This window comes from Lissotriton helveticus, chromosome 7, assembly GCF_964261635.1.
Source record: "Lissotriton helveticus chromosome 7, aLisHel1.1, whole genome shotgun sequence".
NCBI lineage: Eukaryota > Metazoa > Chordata > Amphibia > Caudata > Salamandridae > Lissotriton > Lissotriton helveticus.
Window position 1 is genome coordinate 632,368,588 of NC_136068.1, and position 18,836 is coordinate 632,387,423.

At 47.3% G+C, this 18,836-nt stretch overlaps 1 protein-coding gene across 1 annotated transcript in view; it reads right to left on the reverse strand.

Moving 5' to 3' along the window:
• LOC144768868 (active breakpoint cluster region-related protein-like) overlaps nt 1-18,836 on the reverse strand; it is a 276,177-nt gene that overhangs the window by 71,989 nt on the left and 185,352 nt on the right. The window contains exons 19-20 of the mRNA XM_078652876.1: nt 15,497-15,636; nt 3,470-3,604 (exon numbers count right to left, since the gene is read on the reverse strand). Of these exons, the coding sequence (XP_078509002.1) occupies nt 3,470-3,604; nt 15,497-15,636 (275 nt within the window). The remainder of the gene's footprint in view (nt 1-3,469; nt 3,605-15,496; nt 15,637-18,836) is intronic.

Genomic DNA, 18,836 nt, shown 5'->3' on the forward strand with positions numbered 1-18,836 from the left:
TTAACTTGTGTTAGTGTTTAACCGCATGCGCGCTGCGGCGATTTTAGCGCTACGCGGCTTTTTTCAAAAAGCTGCGTTAGATGACGAGCTCAGCTCGTCATCAGCGGGCGAGCGGCGCAACTGATGACGAGCTGAGCTCGTCATCAGCGCTGAGGGGGTTAATTATGTCTTTTTGCTGTGTTTAGGGTTGACAGTGGGTGTACTTGTCCTGTGCCACTGGGATTTTTAATTGCCTTGTTACAGTTGTAGGGTCATTTTACAGACATTGGCCATGTTTTCATCTTTCATAAGCAGATACTCAAAGATGCACTACTTGTTGGAGTTCATGGGTACTGCCCGGGCCGGACAGGGGAACCAAAAGTAGCCCTGGCAAACATCCTCAAAACAGCCCCTTCCCCTCATCTCCTCGTGCAATCCATCTCTTTCCATCCATCTATTCTTTCTCTCTCTCTCTCTCTCTCTCTCTCTCTCTCTCTCTCTCTCTCTCTCTCTCTCTCTCTCTCTCTCTCTCTCTCTCTCTCTCTCTCTCTCTCTCTCTCTCTCTCTCTCTCTCTCTCTCTCTCTCTCTCTCTCTCTCTCTCTCTCTCTCTCTCTCTCTCTCTCTTGTTCTCTCTCTGTCCCCTACTCCCCTTGGATCGATTTCTCTCTGCCTCCCCCTCCTCTCTCTCTCCGTTAACGCCTCTCTGCCTGCTACATTTAACTTCAGGGAGCTGGAGGAAGGGACAGAGGCTCCAGCAGCGGTCCAAGGCTTTCAAATCCAGCCTTCAAGGGCTTCAGCCCACCGGGGAAATACCCAGTACAATAAAAGGCCTGTCTGGCCCTGACACTCTTGGGCTCCACAGCAGAAGCCTAACAAGGGCTTTTGTGCTTTTCAATATTGCATGCTGATATTTTTCTTGTTTGTTAATTTCAATTTCGTTTTGCCTCCTTGGAACTGCATATTATATCTGCTTACAGTGTGCTCTCTAAGAACACCCACTGATGTTAATAGGGTCAATCCCCTACAGCTAACATCACTCAGCATTCCTTTGAAATGACAGCACCCCAAAGCAGTCACCACTTTGTTAAAACATTGCTAGCATCATGCAGCAGTTCCAACAGAGAAAGTATCCTTCAACAAGCATCCAACAGCAGAGTATTCCCCAGCACTGCCATCTTCCCCCAGCAGAACCAACATCCCTCAGCAGAGCTAGCATCCCCTAACAGAGTTAGCATTCCTCCTTGGAACCAGCATAGCCTAGAAGGGCCATCATTCCGCAGTAGTGGTAGCATCCCCAAATAAGGCAGCGTCCCCCAGAAGAGCCATGGTCCTCCAGAAGAGCCGGCGTCCCCCGCAGCGGGAGCATCCCCCAGAGGGGCCAACGTCCCCCGCAGAGGAAGCATCCCCCAGAAGAGCCAGCGTCCTCCGCAGAGGGAGCACCCCCAGAAGAGCCAGCGTACCCCGCAGAGGGAGCATCCCCCAGAAGAGCCAGCGTCCTCCGCAGAGGGAGCATCCCCCAGAAGAGCCAGCATCCTCCGCAGAGGGAGCACCCCAAGAAGAGCCAGCGTACCCCGCAGAGGGAGCATCCCCCAGAAGAGCCAGCGTACCCCGCAGCGGGATCATCCCCCAGAAGAGCCAACATCCCCCGCAGAGGAAGCATCCCCCAGAAGAGCCAGCGTCCTCCGCAGAGGGAGCACCCCCAGAAGAGCCAGCGTACCCCGCAGAGGGAGCATCCCCCAGAAGAGCCAGCGTCCTCCGCAGAGGGAGCATCCCCCAGAAGAGCCAGCGTCCTCCGCAGAGGGAGCACCCCCAGAAGAGCCAGCGTACCCCGCAGAGGGAGCATCCCCCAGAAGAGCCAGCGTACCCCGCAGAGGGAGCATCCCCCAGAAGAGCCAGAGTCCCCCGCAGAGGAAGCATCCCCCAGAAGAGCCAGCGTCCTCTCCAGAGGGAGCACCCCCAGAAGAGCCAGCGTCCCCCGCAGAGGAAGCATCCCCCAGAAGAACCAGTGTCCCCAGCAGAGGGAGCATCCCCCAAAAGAGCCAGTGTCCCCCGCAGAGGGAGCATCCCACAGAAGAGCCAACGTCCCCCGCAGAGGAAGCATCCCCCAGAAGAGCCAGCGTACCCCGCAGAGGGAGCATTCCCCAGAAGAGCCAGCGTCCTCCGCAGAGGGAGCACCCCCAGAAGAGCCAGCGTACCCCGCAGAGGGAGCATCCCCCAGAAGAGCCAGCGTACCCAGCAGAGGGAGCATCCCCCAGAAGAGCCAGCGTCCCCCGCAGAGGAAGCATCCCCCAGAAGAGCCAGCGTACCCCGCAGAGGGAGCATCCCCCAGAAGAGCCAGCGTCCTCCGCAGAGGGAGCACCCCCAGAAGAGCCAGCGTCCCCCGCAGAGGAAGCATCCCCCTGAAGAGCCAGCATACCCCGCAGTGGGGGCATCCCTAAGAAGAGCCAGCGTCCCCCGCAGAGGGAGCCTCTCCTGGAAGAGTCAGCGTCCCCCGCAGAGGAACCATCCCCCTGAAGAGCCAGTGTACCCCGCAGTGGGAGCATCCCTAAGAAGAGCCAGCGTCCCCCGCAGAGGGAGCATCCCCCAGAAGAGCCAGCGTCCCCCACAGAGGAAGCATCCCCCCGAAGAGCCAGCATACCCAGCAGTGGGAGCATCCCTAAGAAGAGCCAGCGTCCCCCGCAGAGGAACCATCCTCCTGAAGAGCCAGCGTACCCCACAGTGGGAGCATCCCTAAGAAGAGCCAGCATCCCCCACAGAGGGAGCATCCCCCTGAAGAGCCAGCGTACCCCGCGTTGGGAGCATCCCTAAGAAGAGCCAGCATCCCCCGCAGAGGGAGCATCCCCTGGAAGAGTCTGCGTCCCCCGCTGAGGAACCATCCCCCTGAAGAGCCAGTGTACCCCGCAGTGGGAGCATCCCTAAGAAGAGCCAGTGTCCCCAGCAGAGGGAGCATCCCCCAGAAGAGCCAGCGTCCCCCACAGAGGAAGCATCCCCCCAAAGTGCCAGCATACCCAGCAGTGGGAGCAACCCTAAGAAGAGCCAGCGTCCCCCACAGAGGAAGCATCCCCCCAAAGTGCCAGCGTACCCCACAGTGGGAGCATCCCCCAGAAGAGCCGGCGTCCCCCGCAGAGGAAGTATCCCCCTGAAGAGCCAGCGTACTCCGCGTTGGGAGCATCCCTAAGAAGAGCCAGCGTCCCCCGCAGAGGGAGCATCCCCCAGAAGAACCAGTGTCCCCCGCAGAGGGAACACCCCCCAAAAGAGCCAGTGTCCCCCGCAGAGGGAGCATCCCCCAGAAGAGCCAGCGCCCCCCGCAGAGGGAGCATCCCCCAGAAGAGCCAGCGTCCCCCGCAGAGGGAGCATCCCCCAGAAGAGCCAACGTCCCCCGCAGAGAGAGCATCTCCCCAGCAGGACCAGCATCTGTAGCCCTGCCTTGTGAGAACTATAGTGATACACCTGTACAGAGAGTCAGTGGCCACACATTATTCCACTTACCCAGGGCTTGGGTGAAGTCAGCGAAGAGCTCGCTGCTGAGGAGAGGCTCAGGAAGGTCACGCAGGTAAAGCTTCAGGCACCCAGCCACGGCGTGAACATCCATCCCAGATGCTCGCACAGAGGCCACCCTTGTGTCTGAGGATGCAACAAAGGCGAGAACAACAGAGAAAGATGGCATGAGAAAACAGAACAAAACTTGTCAGTAGTGATTGCATCAGACACCCAAACAGCAATGGACAACATCAGGCACCAAAGACCAAAACACTAAGACAGTCCAATAACCTGACACTTCTTGCTTTGGGTATTAGGGCATATCATAAACCACCAAAGTCCTAGCTCCAATGAGCCCCAGCTTTAGGTATATAAATGTACGAGATCGAGAGGGCAACATAGGAGGACTGAGTGATCACTTTTTCAGGAAAGTGAGTGGGATGTCCAGTTATTACGTCAGTAGCATACGCTGTGTCTCTGATTTTAGTGATTCCCCATAGTTTGATTTAAAGCCCATTCCTTTTGATAGAGCCGGTGCACTTCAGGGGTTAGTACCCTGAGCTTTGAAGCCTAGGAGTGAGTGAATTCCCTCCTTGGCTCCACCCCTTAACGCCAGCGGCCCTTCCTCCCTTTAGTCCTTTTTAGGTCGAGGACTCCATCGCACTGCGTAAGCAGTGGGCGGAGCTCCGAGATTTTATGTTTCTTAGTGTAGGGGGCTTGTTTTTTCTTCTGGTGCAAGAGTATATGAAGACCGGAACAGAGTTCGGGGGCAAGAGCGTTGGGTCCATGACTGAAGTTTCAGAAAAACTAATCTTATAGGAGCTGCCTGGAATGATAAAATACCTTTCTCATTATTTTTGGTTGGCGTGGATTGTGTTTGCAAATCCAACGCTGGAAGATGGTAGAAGACTTTGTCATTTTCCTAGCTTAGCGTGGACAACTTTCAACATTAGGCCTAAAGTCTCTGCTGGAGTAACAGATATTTGAGGCGAGCAGATTTAGATGTTGCTGGTTTTAAGTCTCCACCTAAAGGCTGGGTCTCCACTGGTGTTTCTCTCATTGGCGTTCTTAGCAGAGAAAGCAAGTTACTTACATGCAACCTGGTTCTCCGGCATTGATATCTTTCATAGAATGGGATTTTTCGACTATCACTGGTTCTGTATGAATTTCAGTTATTAATCTAACATTTCACTTTTATAGCCTGTCCACTTCATTGGGCTTTTTATTCTTAACCAATTAGCAGAAGGGTGAAAAGCCCAGGGTCATCTGGAGGCATAAGCAACAGATGTAGTCACCTGAAGTATCTCCTGCTGAGACTCATCATCTGACATCATCTGACACATGCGGTGTGTGTGCGTCGCCAGGACAGGCTGGCTGCCAGCGACAGGAACTGAGAGCTTTGCGGCACTATTGTACACTTGGTGCACGTGAAGCTATGTTCTCTCAGTACTGCAGTTTAGCTGAGACTTATCCTAGCACCACAGCACTGCTCTGGTGCCGCGTGGGCTCTTGGCCTTCATGGCCCACAGACAGAGGATGACCAAGCATACAAGACTAGAGGAAGAAAAGAACCGTCCAGACCGGACCTACCCTTTAGCCATTATCCTTACCTCCTATTGATGGAGGCGGCCTGGGGGTGGGGTCAGAGGCAGGAGACGCTGCTGCCAGCTTTCTTAGCTTGAGCAGGGCTCTTTGCCACATGACAATAAGGTAACACGACTCGTCCATGATCCACAGATTTTATCACAATATCTGGGACTGAGGAGTCAAGAACTGCCCCATCCTCAGCACACAGGTAATTACAGGGCTCACCCAGGTAAGTCAGGAGAGACCCGTGTCATAGGTGCCACCACCATATGTGAGAGCGCGGAGCCAAGGACGTGACCGACCCTCGACCATAACAAGCTACAACAGAGTCACAAGCTTGAATTGGTCAAAGCAAGAGAAGGAGAGAAAGAGAGAGGGGGGGGAGAGGCACAAAGAGAAATAGAGAGAGAAGACAGAGTTAAAGTGAGAGAGACAGAGAGAGACGGAGATAAAGAGGTAGAGAGAGAGGGAGGGGAGAGAGAGAGAGAGAGAGAGAGAGAGAGGGAGGGGAGAGAGAGAGAGAGAGAGAGAGAGTTTGACTGAGCCAATAACAAGATTGCAAGTTCAGTTGGTGACTGACAGTTATGTTTAGAGCATAAGATATTGTAGATTTGCAACCCTTTGCAACATTTCCACTCTGACCATTTAATGGGTTTAAAGAGGACCTTGTAGTAAGCGCAGTGTTGTCTCAGTCTCAAGACTAGCTGATGAAATGGTGACTATAAACAAGTTGGTATAGTAGTGATACCTGTGCACGGTTCATTAGGGGAGAGAAGCTCATATTAACCTTCTACTGGTAGTGAACACATGCCACTGGTTTATATTTGACCAGTCAAAAAAACTTTTTTTAGACTGAGCCATCTCTGCACTTGCTCTAGCACCTCCATCAAACCCATATTGCAAGAACCCAGCTAAGTTCTTGGCCCTGTTTAAATAGAAATAAAAATAGCGTGTACTAACAGAATATTGAGTTTTAAATACCCTGCACAAAAATATTGTATCAAGAATATCAACATCCTGAAAGTAAGTACATTCTTGCTTCACATCTATGTACCTTGCTAGTTTGCATGTCATATATAAGAATATAAGTAGGTAGTGAATCTCTGGTACAGGCTTTAACACTGAGTTCATTAACAGCCAAATGGACACAGACATCACGACTAGACCACAATGTTCACAAAACTGGTAAAATAAATCATCACCATTTACTTTCGGTGGGTTGTATGTGAGAATATAGACAGCAAAAATATGGTATCCCGAATATTGACTACTGCAATATGGTGAATGTAAGCACATAGCACATCCAGATAAGTAAAGCTGTATTATTTTTAACTTCGCATCTACATACGTTGAGGTTATGTATGCAAATCAAAAAGAAGAAAAAAAAATCTTGCCCTGTTTTGAAGCATTTGCCACATGTAAAGCGCCCCCATGCATATGAAACAAGCAGCAGAACAGCAACCGTGCGGCCTAGTTGTACTGTGGTCGGCAAAAAAAAATAAGTTACTAATAAAGAAGTGAAATAAAACCTGCTTAAAGAAATGAAAGAGAAAATGCAAAATGCTATATAGTGTAAAATTTTGCACCGGAGGAATGGAGCTTCTTGTACCGATAATGTTTTCCCACCAATCTCATTGCTCTGCGCTCACAAAATCACGCTGCAGTATATATCATTTCACACTTCCCTCTGCTGCAGACACCCAACCCCTCAAAGACTGCTTGCACATCATCCATACCTGAATGTTCAGCACCCACTTGAAGCTCAACCCAACCAAGATAGAATTCCTAATGTTCATCTAGAACAACAAAGAAGATACAGTGCATACCTGCTTCAACAATACTAACCTTGCCAGCTTCGAACCACAAGTCTCACCGAATGAGAAATCATGTGGGTTCACCTGGACACCAACCTATCCCTCAAAGAACACACTGCCTAAAAAACAAAAACAGCCTGCTACCAACTCCCGCTCCTAAAGAAAGTTAATCAGTTTCTTCCAGAAAGTGACTTCAGAATTGCGTTGAACGTTAACATCTGGACTGTGGTAAGGCCCTAATATATAACCTCCCAGACTTCACACTTACACCTCTTAGGGGCATCCTACACACTGTAGCACGTCTCATCCTGGGCCTGAAGAAATATGATCACATCACCCCCATCCTGATGGAACTTGATTTGCTCCCCTTGCCAGTCCTCACCATTGTCAAAACCAGCTGCATTGTTTACAAAAACGTCATGCTCAGCACCATCACTTATCTTGCAGACTAGTTCACCACATCTGGTGGTTCTTGGCATACCCACACCCAGGACAACATCAGACTGCAGACTAAGAAGTGTAAAAAAAAAAGAAGAACAAGAAAACAGGCTTTTTCAATTTATGCACTGAAGATCTGGAGCAACATCCCCATATCTACGAGGACTGCCTAAACGCTGCTTCACTTTAGGAGAGCTGAAGACTCATCTTGTCAAAGAACACTACAGCACAATGTGTAGTATCTTGTCCATGTTAATATCCTGTTATTATCTCTATCTCTCTACCAGCTCAGCCCAATGTGAATGTGCTGTGTGCTGCATGCAATGTTGGTGTGATGATGCTGAATTGAATATTTGGGTGCCTGTGAGGTGAAGTGTGACAGCTGGAGCATGGGCTGAGCAGCAGGCGGGCTGCTCCTGGCGGGGCTGCTGTACTTAATAACTACACAATGCATTAAACATTCACAACCCCCCAGCCTCCTCTTCTTTTAGTTGCTGAGCAAAGAGCTCGGCGGCACCCACAACCCCTCGGGGGGGGGGCAGCACTTTGCCAGGGACGGTTTTGGTTCCCAGTCCGGCCATGATGACATAAATAGTTACATTAAAGCGCAAGGACACGTCATGCACGTCATGCTTTATTACAGGGGTGCCATTCTCATTCAGTGTGTGAAAACGCTTCTAACGATGGCCCTGTTTGAACAGAATCAGTGCTTTAAATGCGACGGTACTGTCGGGTACGGAGTACCAGCACTTTTTTATTTTGGGAGGGAGAGTACTGGCACTTCTCAAGAGAAATGCTATACTTTTAATTGGAGAGTACCGGCACTTCTCAGAAACAAGCAGGTACTCTGGTGCAAAGTACCTGCACTTCTGTTTTTCCATTTCTAGCACTCAACAGAATCCTGCGCAGTGTGTGTCCAGTCCTCCAGAAACGGAGTGACTTGTGCTTAGGAAGAGTCAAGCTTCACAGCGACCTGGCCTGAAATAAAAGAGAGGAGTCTTTCTGTACCCCACATTGTGTTTGAGGCCCTGTGTGAGATGAATGAAGAATACTAATAATGGTAAGGAAAATGTGTTTGTTAACCCACCTTGTGCAAAGATTTGTGTTTTGTCTAATACCAGGTGTGACTCACTATAAAGTAGCACAGAGGATTAATGGACCTGCTGTAAAGCACACCTCTTGTTACTTCAAGTTTTTAAGTTACAATCCTGCTGCTTTAGTGCAGGGAGGCAAGAACCGGAATTCAGACTTTGCATTCACACTGCAAGGCATAGATTTAGAACCCTATAGTTTTTGCCAATCTTTTGTTATTCTTGGATTGCTAATAGGCTTCATTTGGACAGTAATAGAACATTTTTTGTATAGGCCCCCCCAACTACTGTATTATGTGTTAAAGCTGGGCTTTGTTCTTCACCAAAACAAGCATTATTAACATACAACGGCTACCAGGATGAAGGATGTGTGACTCCTACACCTTGTAACCCTCATTCTCTTATGTAACACCAATTGTACATTGATTTACACTCTTCTATAATTCCTTGGGTAATATGTGTGTAATATAAAGTGTTCTAACACCCTACCCTTGCCCTAGGATAAGTAGTGCTACAAAAAAAATGTTAATAAAAGTACAATTTAAATAATTCTTAAAGTAATTACTAGTACGAAGAGACACATCAGGCATCCTTATTGTGCCTGCATATCTCTCATACATTAAGTCAAAATCCTGACATCAAATCGTAGTTTTTCTAAGCGCCTATGTAGGGATATCGAAAAAGGTGAATTGGCATCTAGCTTTTGGAGTCAGATAGCTCACAGTCGGGATGAGACACCAACAGAAAGAGGGCTGGTAGTCGTCTAAGTGAGGTCTTTGTGTTGATCCAAGCTTAAAGCGAAAATAAGAAACCCCCCTACAGGTAGCTCCTCTGAAAGGAAAGCAGATAAGTTGTAGTAAATAGTACCTGGCCTAGATTTGGGTCAATGCATTCTACTAGCTGTGGCTGGGTCCCCATCAGATCCTGCACTGATGAAAGGGAAAACATAAACAAGGAGAGAGTGAAAGCCGAACAGGAAAGCGATGACGTGAGATATGCAGATGGAGGATTTTAGAAAGATGTGGGGAAGAAAAAGGGCTCCAAAAGCCCGGGCCTCAACTTGTCCAGATGAGCATACGAAACTGCCCTCAACCCAGATTCTGTCTACACAGGTTCAATTTAGCCTAGTTGTATATCACAGGTGGTGTAAACTTTGGAGCTCACCACCGTCATGTGCCACTTCACTTGCCATCCTGTCAGGGAGGGAGGTGTGACCTCCTACCCATCCAGGTCATTGTTTATCACTCCTGGGAGAGATCATATCTCCTGGCAGGGGTCAGATTTCTGTTATCGTGGCATCAGTTGCGGGCTGCCAGCCAGAGCACTGTAAAGGCTGAGGCAACCATGTGAGAAACCTCTAAGGTAGGCACCTGGCTGCATGCCACATCAACCTTGACACGAGAATCATGTCAGGTGTGATGAGGCACGTTGGTTGATACCAAACATGACATATTTCAGTGGTACCATAATGCAGCTTGTGACCTCAAGTTTGCCCTGGTGCCATCCCATGTTATCCTTGTTTTTTGCTTTGATCCTAAGGAATGCTGCTCAGCCCTTAGTGAAAAAAGGCTATTATAAGGACATATAAGGCTGCACTTATATGTCCTTCCCTTTAATATAATGCACCCTGCCTCCTGGGCTCAGGAGGCCTTCCTTAGGGGTGACTGGCATATATTAAAAAATAATGCATTAACTTTGCCACACGTGGTGAGGGCAAGTCTGTTTTGAGCAGTTTATACTGCTCCTGCAGTCTGCAATTGCAGAACTGACGTCATCTGTTTACTTGGGTCACCCAGGGTGGCACAAACAGTGATTCAGGCCCTGGTGACCTCTTTAACACCCATGCCCTGGTTACCAATGGTACCCTATACAAGGAGCTTATAAGGGGTGTTAAAGTCCTAGCCCATTGCTGGTGCCAATTCACATCTGTCTGTTTTAGGGAGAGAGCACTGGCACTGCGGCCTGGTGAGCAGATTTCAGCGCACTGTCAGAGTCGAAAATCAGCATCTAGTAGTCCAAGTGGGGGCAAAAAGGGTGGGACTCTTGTAAAATGGGCTGGCTTATTACACATTTTAAAAAACAAAAATGCAGAAAAACGACTGGGAAAAGAAAGTACTCTTAGTTAAAGAAGGGTGAAATTAAAATGAAGGTGAAATGTAAACAGGAACTGTGTTGGTGGCATGGATTAGCTTAGGGTTTTTCAGAGCCTTTATTAAGATATTGATCAATGCTTTTGACTTGAAATTTAAGGATATGAATATAGGACCTCTTAGTGACCCATTGTAAAGTCAGTTTTAGGATCTGCTCGGCCTAAGGTCATGGGTAGGTGATCGGTTTAAAGGAGCTGCATAGCCAATGAGATTGCATGAGTTAATGGTGATAAGACAGACAGACAGTGCTAATGATCTTGGAGAATGGAATAGAATTGGACAAGTGAATTGACGATGGTGTCATTAAACTTTTAGTGTTGAGATGTTGGGGGAGGGTACCTCCTAAGGTTTTGGAAAGGTATTTTTCTTTTCCACTCCAATACTTTCATTTTGCCCCTGAACAAACCCATATGCTTCTTGCCAAAACTGTGAGCTTTAGTCGTTGCTGACACATAGGTTCTGTGTGAGATTTGGGGGTCTCTAATTGACACAGGTGGGTACTTGTGACAAAAAGGGACCCTCTCCTCTAATCAGGATAAGGGGATTACACTCCTAAAATAACCCCTGCTCACCCTCTAGGTAGCTTGGCACGAGCAGAAGGGCTTTACTTCAAAGGCGTTGTAAGTTAAGCAGTTGTGACCACATACAGTAACCCAGTGACAACACTACAAATGGACACCACACAGGTTTTATATAAAAAATAAGTAGACTTTATATAGAGTTACCACAAGACAATAAACGACAAAAATACACACTATGATTACTTTAAGATGGTAGATTTAAGCTTAGTTCAGTTCAGTTCTTAGATGCAACACTCTGCGTCAATGTACCTTAGACTGCATTGCGCTTCCACGACAATCAATGTCGCAGCGATGGGAAATGCGGCAAAGTTCACATACAAAGAAATAAAGACGTGAAGATCTTCCAGATGCGGCACGCTTCTCGGGGATGCGAGAAGTTCTCAGTTTGATGCGTGGACTGCAGCGGCGACACCCTTACGATACGACAACAGCAGCTCCAGCGGTGACGCTCTTCTCCCACGATGCGTGAAGCTTCCGCTCAATGCAACAACTACAGCGGCGACCTCCAAGATGCGATGGCAGCAGCTCCGATTGGGGTGCGCTTCTCGGGGATGTGAGGTGCTCTTGCTTGATGTGGTGCAATGCGACAGTTCCAGCGGCAACACCCTCCTACGGAGTTGCGACGGCAGGCACAGCGACACGCTCCGACCTAGTTGCGAGATTCTTCTCCTGATGCGGTGCACTGCGACAACTACAGCGGCGACACCCTCCTTCGGAGTTGCGACGGCAGCAGCAGCGACGGCGACACGCTTCCTCTTCGTTGCGGCATACTTCTCTCTGATACGGTGCAGGGCGACAGTTCCAGCGGCGACACCCTCCTTCAGAGTTGCGACGGCAGGCTCAGCGACGGCGACACGCTTTTTCTCGTTGAATCGCCCTTCCAGCTCCTTGCGACCCGCAGTCCTTCAGAAGGCCCAAAACAGCAGCAGGCACTTCCAAAGAACTCTGGGGAGCTGGGGGGTGAAGTGCCAGAACTACAGCGGCGACACCCTCCTTCAGAGTTGCGACGGCAGCAGCAGCGACGGCGACACGCTTCCTCTTCGTTGCGGCACGCTTCTCTCTGATGCGGTGCAGTGTGACTTTTCCAGCGGCGACACCCTCCTTCGGAGTTGCGATGGCAGGCACAGCCACGGCGACACACTTTTCTTGCTGAGTCGCGCTTCCAGCTCCTTGCGACACGCAGTCCCTCAGAAGGCCCAAAACAGCAGCAGGCACTTCCAAAGAACTCTGGGAAGCTGGGGGGGGTGAAGTCTGTTGTCCCTGAGACTTCAGCAGGAGGCAAGCTCTTTTCCAAGCCCTTGGAGATCCTTCACAAGTTGAAAGCAAAGTATACAAAGTACCTTTCTCCTTCCTTTGGCAGTAAGGCAACCACTGCAGGCCAATCCCCCAAGCAGCACTTCAGCTTGGGAATAATCTCTCCTCAGTTTCTTCAGGTTCCTCTCCTCAGTAAAGGTTTCTTCTTGTAGTCCAAAAGTGATCTAATTTCATGGGATCAGGGTCCCAATATTTATACCCCCAAATCCTTTGTTCTCTGAGGGGAGAGGGGCCTTTGTCCAGCCCAAACCAGTTCTGAAGCACTCTGTTTACCAGACGTCTCCTTTCCTTTCACAGTGCAGGGCATGCACATCAGCTGCTCCCCAGGGGTGGACCCAGCATTGTGGAAGGCAGGCACAGCCCTATTCAAGGTTCAGGTGCAACTCCTTCCTCCCATCTAGTTGCAGCTCTCTCTATTCACCACCGGGTGACTCAGCCTGTCTCCTGGAATTCCCCAGCCCTTTCACTCACAAAACCAGACATAGGAATACACAACCTAGCAGAGGCAGGTTTGAATGATTAGACAAGCAAATACCTACTTTCTAAAAGTGGTATTTGCAAATACACAATATTAAAATAAACTTTACTAAAAGATGTATTTTATTATTCCGAGATCAGGCATACTAAACTCGAATTCCTACCATGTTCTAAGAGACAGTTAGGATTATAAAATGTCATAACTCTAACAGCCCATTCTGGCCTATGGAGAAGAGGTAGCCTTGCAATAGTGAAAAACAAAAATGGCTGTAATTCACTATTAGGACATGCCACACACATCAGGGCTTGTCCTACCTTATACTTACAATGCACCCTGACCTTGGGCCTACCATAGGGGGGACTGATATGAAGAAAAGGGAAGGTTTAGGGACTGGGAAGTGGGTGCACTTGCCCATTCAGCATGACAGTACCAGACTGCACGCAGGCTCTGCAATGGCAGACCCTAGACACATTTTACAAGGCTGCTTCTGTGGGTGGCACAACCAGTGCTGCAGGCCCACCAGCAGCATTTGCATTTACACGCCCTGGGCACACGCAGTGCATTAGACTAGGGTCTGACAAGTAAACCAAATAGCCAAACATGGAACCACTGATTAGTACATCAATTTTACAGTAGGGAGCACTTGCACTGTGGCACTGGATAGCAGTGGCACAGTGCCCAAAGCATCTAACACCAGCAAAAATACATGAGGCAACAGCAAAAATGGAAGGAAGACCCCTGCCAATGGTGCCAGGTCTAACATTCTGTTTAACATTTAGTGTCACAGTAGGTGGTCATGGTGAAGGACTCTGGAGTTGAGGGCAAGGGACTTATCAGAGTAAGTGACTATCTCTTTTTTGGCCGTTGTACATTTTAAAACGAGTGAGTGAGCCTCTTGTCGCAGTTTGCCAAACATGATGTGCTGAATTGCATTAATGCCAGGGTGTTTTTCTTTATATGTGTGTCATTACGTGGGGCTCATCCTGTGAGATCCATGAAAAGCATTAAGTGTCCTCTTTGAGGAGCCACATTACTTAAAGAGTTTCAGAGTTTCAGTGTTTCCGCTCTTGGAATGAATTACACATTTTCATCATCTGCTCTTGTAACGTTCATTCAACAATGCCAGGTTCAAGTCTGGATTTCTGATGACTGAAGTAACACTTAGGTACTAGTTGGGGCCGGTCTTCAAAATCAGTAGTTACTAAAAGGATCAGGACCAGGGCCGGACTGGGAACAAAAAAGGACCCTGGCAAACTACTCAGCAGGCCCCCACCTTGGGTTGAGGGGGGAGTGCAACCGAGCAGTTTGAGAGGGCCGGTTTCGGCCGATTGTGTTACAGGGGGCCACTATTGCTGACCCACGGTAACAAAAATAGCTCCCCAGGGACCCAAAACCTGCCTCCACCCCAGCAGCCTACCGGGGAAACGCCCTGTGCCCGCTATGGCCAGTCCGGCCCTGATTAGGACATGATTGCAGAAGTGCCTAGGTGCCATCCAACTTCCTCTTATTGGATAGAAATTAAATGTATGCTTAGAATGATTCCCGAAAGCTGTTTTTGCATATATTAAGGGCTGCAACTTTCCGCTAATCAATTACTTTCTATTACAGCAGTAACTCTTTTAAAACCGTTTATGCAAATAGACAATCCTTTCCCAGGTTCCAACAGCGAATAACCAATCATTGCTCAGTTTTTAACTTCCAAAAAGGAAACCGCCTTAATTGAAAATTACTAATTATCACACAAAGCTTTTAAAACGGGTCCTCTACCGATTCAAATTAAAAATATATAGTTAGCGCTCTATCGCCATCTACTGGATCTTTTAATAAATCCGCCTAATTAGAGCTCGCCATTTTACACTCGCATCCCGGACACATTTCAACCTCACAGTGGTTTGCTCTCTTTATACTGGAACGTATTGCTCTTAAGCAATTCTGAAGAAAATACGCCTATCCAGTTCTTTATTGAAGCCCGATGGTTCTAAGCTTTTCAATGCTAATATATATTTGCGTTCTTTTTGTCACAGGATATTCTCCCTACCACCTCTGTCGAAAACCCTTTGATATAAGTTCCAAAGCCACAACTTGAGGCCTTCAATGTTACCAATATGTTATGTATGTATATGAGAAGCGATTGCATACCCAAAATCTTAGTTTTTTTTAGATCGTTCTAATATTTTCCACAATTAGGATTTTCAATTGACGGATTTTACAGCCAAAATCAAGTCCTGAGCCTGAGAAACCTACCTACACATACATCTCAAAAGTGGTTTGACAGCTTATACAAGAATTATTCTAAATTCTCTTTTTAAGAAGAAAACCCTTGGCAAACTTTTTATAGCTTGAAAGCCAAATTGACAGTATTTACAATGACCACGTGAAAAAAACACTTGGTGATGGTGGTAAGCACTGACGGTCAGCTTATCAAATTTTTTTAGAGAATAATGCCATGTCAACAGCATATCATTAACGTATGTAACTCATATTTGCCGAATCCTCATTTAAGAACCGGTCTCTTACAGTAAGAGACTTACTCCCATGGATTCCGAGAAGCAACCCCCTTATCAATAAGATTTGCCGCTTTACCTGTATTGAAAGCCATTTTAAGGGTCTGGACATCGGTTGCAAGACCTGAAATACGATATATTCCAAGTTCCTCGAGCCCTCGCTTCTCAACCTGCTCCACGCAACGTTGGATAATGTGGGGGACCGGAGACCCATCTCTCCTGGAGTGGTGGAAGGGAGGGACAGAGAAAGAGAGAGAGGGAGTTAGGATCTTCCATACTTGTTCTTGTGCCACCTCAGATCACAAACAGAGCTAGCTGACAGCAGTCTATAGTTTCTTTTCTATGTATGCTATGCAGATCCTCTGGATACAGTAAACATGGCACTCACAATGAGTCTAATTTAAATTACAGCAGCGTAATTTGCATAATTTAGGATATTTCGTGTTGCGCTTGTTACCCAAAATTCCTGAAATTATGCAATAGTCCAACTCTTTGCAATTATGCCATCTTTTGAGGAAATGATTGCATGGGCGAACAGGAACAAGGTGAACAGCCAGACCACGAGCAGCTGTAGTTCATGACAATTGTGCTTTTTACACAATCGTTTTAGCTCGAAATGTGTTCTCGTGTCAACAATGGATGCAAGGGTGCATTTCGCACTAAAATATAGCGCCAAATGACAAATTTAAGTTTTGCGTAATAAAGCATAATTTCTCTTAATTTTCCTGACATTTTGCATAGTTAAGCAAAAGCAGATCACGTCAATTTTTCACACCGCTACTCACAATCCGGGACCTACTCCTAAGGTAAATATTCACAACCGGACTAAGGGCTTGATTTAGATCTTGGTGGACGGGTAACTCCGTCACAAAGGTGATGGATATCCCATCTGCCAAAATATTAATCCCATAGGATTGAATGGAATTTGAAATTCGTCCCCATATCTCCCATCTCTCTATAGCCCTACAAACAGAAGCTAATGGGAGAGTTGCTGAACACTGTCTAGTGTTCTACAAAGAGACGAAAAAATTAGGATCTTCAGTATTTTCATATAGCTACTTTGCAAGAAAGCAGGTTCCCACATACCTGTGTCATCCCTGGCATTTCTCCTTTGTCCTTCCCCACTTCTGTTCTTTTCGATGACTTTCTGGAGGACACACACAATCCCGCAAAAGCATCCCCTTGTTAGGTGCACATAGTCATCTGAACTGGTGTATTGACCACTACATTTCATTCTGTAGGAGGGGATATTCCAAGACTCCTCTCTGAGGAGGGAAACTGCCCCCACCTGATTGGCTGGACCCTTTGAATGTGGAGGAAGCAGTGCCTCTGTCTGTCAGCGTGCTGTTGTCCAATAACCTATACACACCCACTTCAAGGACACCTTTGGACCAGAGACAGCAGGCACCCTGCTCTCTTGATGGGGACTCACAGAATGCAGACTGGAGTGATGCCGCTCTCTTCCTGGCTGAAGGCTCTATTGACCGATGCTGACCTGATACTGCGGGGAGGCACCAGCCAGTCCAATGAGTATAGGGATTCCTCCACAATGTGTGAATCAATCTATGTCCCTCATCAGAGACCTGAGGATGGCTTCCCAATTAGTCCAATGCTACAAGTATCCACTGCTGATGCAGATTATCAGGCACATTGTCTGCCATTTGTCATAGCTTGCGCTCTCTTCAGTATTGTTATAGGTATTGACAACATTAAGGCGGCAAATGCAAAACTTAACTGGCGCGTAACATAGTAAGATCATTTTGCCCCGGGAGCATTCCGAAGCCTCCATTTTGCATTGTGCTGGTCGTGGTCTGCTAGTGATTATTGTATAGTTTGTGTACATTACTTTGCCCTTCCAAAGGTTCTATAACTGCATTGCTGAGGTATTGCAGTATTAGCTGGATGGTTTTGTCCAGATTCATGATCATTTCATGACTATAAATACTCTATAAAGTACTCATACCGGGGCTCTGGTTCTTGATCACGTTACACTGCTTTGTTTAGTGAGTACGTTCCAGCCGCGCCCGTGCAGGTAAGAGCGGTGGGGCCGGGTGGAGGGGATGGGGGATTTCGACAGACAATGAAGAGTGAAAATTAAATAATTATTAATTTTTCCCTCATCGTCCTTCGAAATACCCCCTCACCCGGCCCCACCACCCCACCGCTCTTACCTGCACGGGCCCCGGCTGGTACGTTCCTGCATACTTTGTATCGTCTGACTCACCGTTGTACTGTAAGTATGTTTATATGCCCTTCTTCTTAAGTTAATATATAAGTGTTGTGCCATAAGAGCTCTGGACGGACATTTACATGTTTGCTGCAAGTACTATAATTTTTTTGCACACTCGCTAAACTCATCCTTTACCAATGCCCTTAGTAAGCCTTTTACAGCTCACCACATTTACCCAGAGAGTAAAGGAGGCTAGGCGAGCCTACCTTTCTGGAGCAGATCCCAGTATCAGGAGGCCTGGTTACTACAGACTGCTATAGTTCTCTCTTTTTGATTATATGGTGGCCATTACAGCTGTAGGCACTGAAGAAAAAGTCGGACAGAAACACAGGCACATACAGACACACACATGTTTGCACGCACACACACACACACTCCCACGCACACGCACACCCTGGACTCTATTTACAAAAGTAACTCAAAACATGCAGATTTACTCAAATGTAAATGTATTCTTGCACCTAGGTGAAAATCTACACTTTTTTTGCTAGTCGCCACTTCCAAGTGTAGATTTATACCTAACTGTATACTTAGATGCCTTCACTCCTTGAAACTAGGGCATGGAGACATCTAAGACTGAATTTACGAGTGCAAAGTAGACACCAGCTTGGCAGAGGTCTCCAACACTGGGGCGAAGATTGCCTATGGTAAAGTATGGGAAGAGTGATGCTGTTTATTATTATTTGTTTTTAAAATACATATATTTGAATATAAAATAAAATTGCAAATAGTTTGAAATTAATATTGATAACCAATAACTTATGAAATACAATGTTACAGCGCATTCATTCAGCAAATTAAATGTGTATTATATATTTAAATAACTACAATATATTAATTACAATTATATATATTGGGTTCCATTCAGGATTTACTCATGCGTAAATTTACTCATGCACTTATGTGTAAATCTACACTTCTGTGTTATTCACCATTTTCAAGTTTAGATTTACACGTTACTTGTCATCACCCCACGAAATCAGGGGCTGGAGATATCTAAGAGTATATTTAATAGTGTAAAGTTACTAACACTAACTTTTCACACATAGGCAGAGATCTCTGCCTCACCCTACTGTAAAGTAGACTGCAATCCCAAGTTAGCTTCAGGCTGGCATAAACCCAGGGTTGACAGAAAGACAGCAGGCAGCAGCTCCACAAGCACTTGCTCAATTTCCTGCATCAGTTCTTC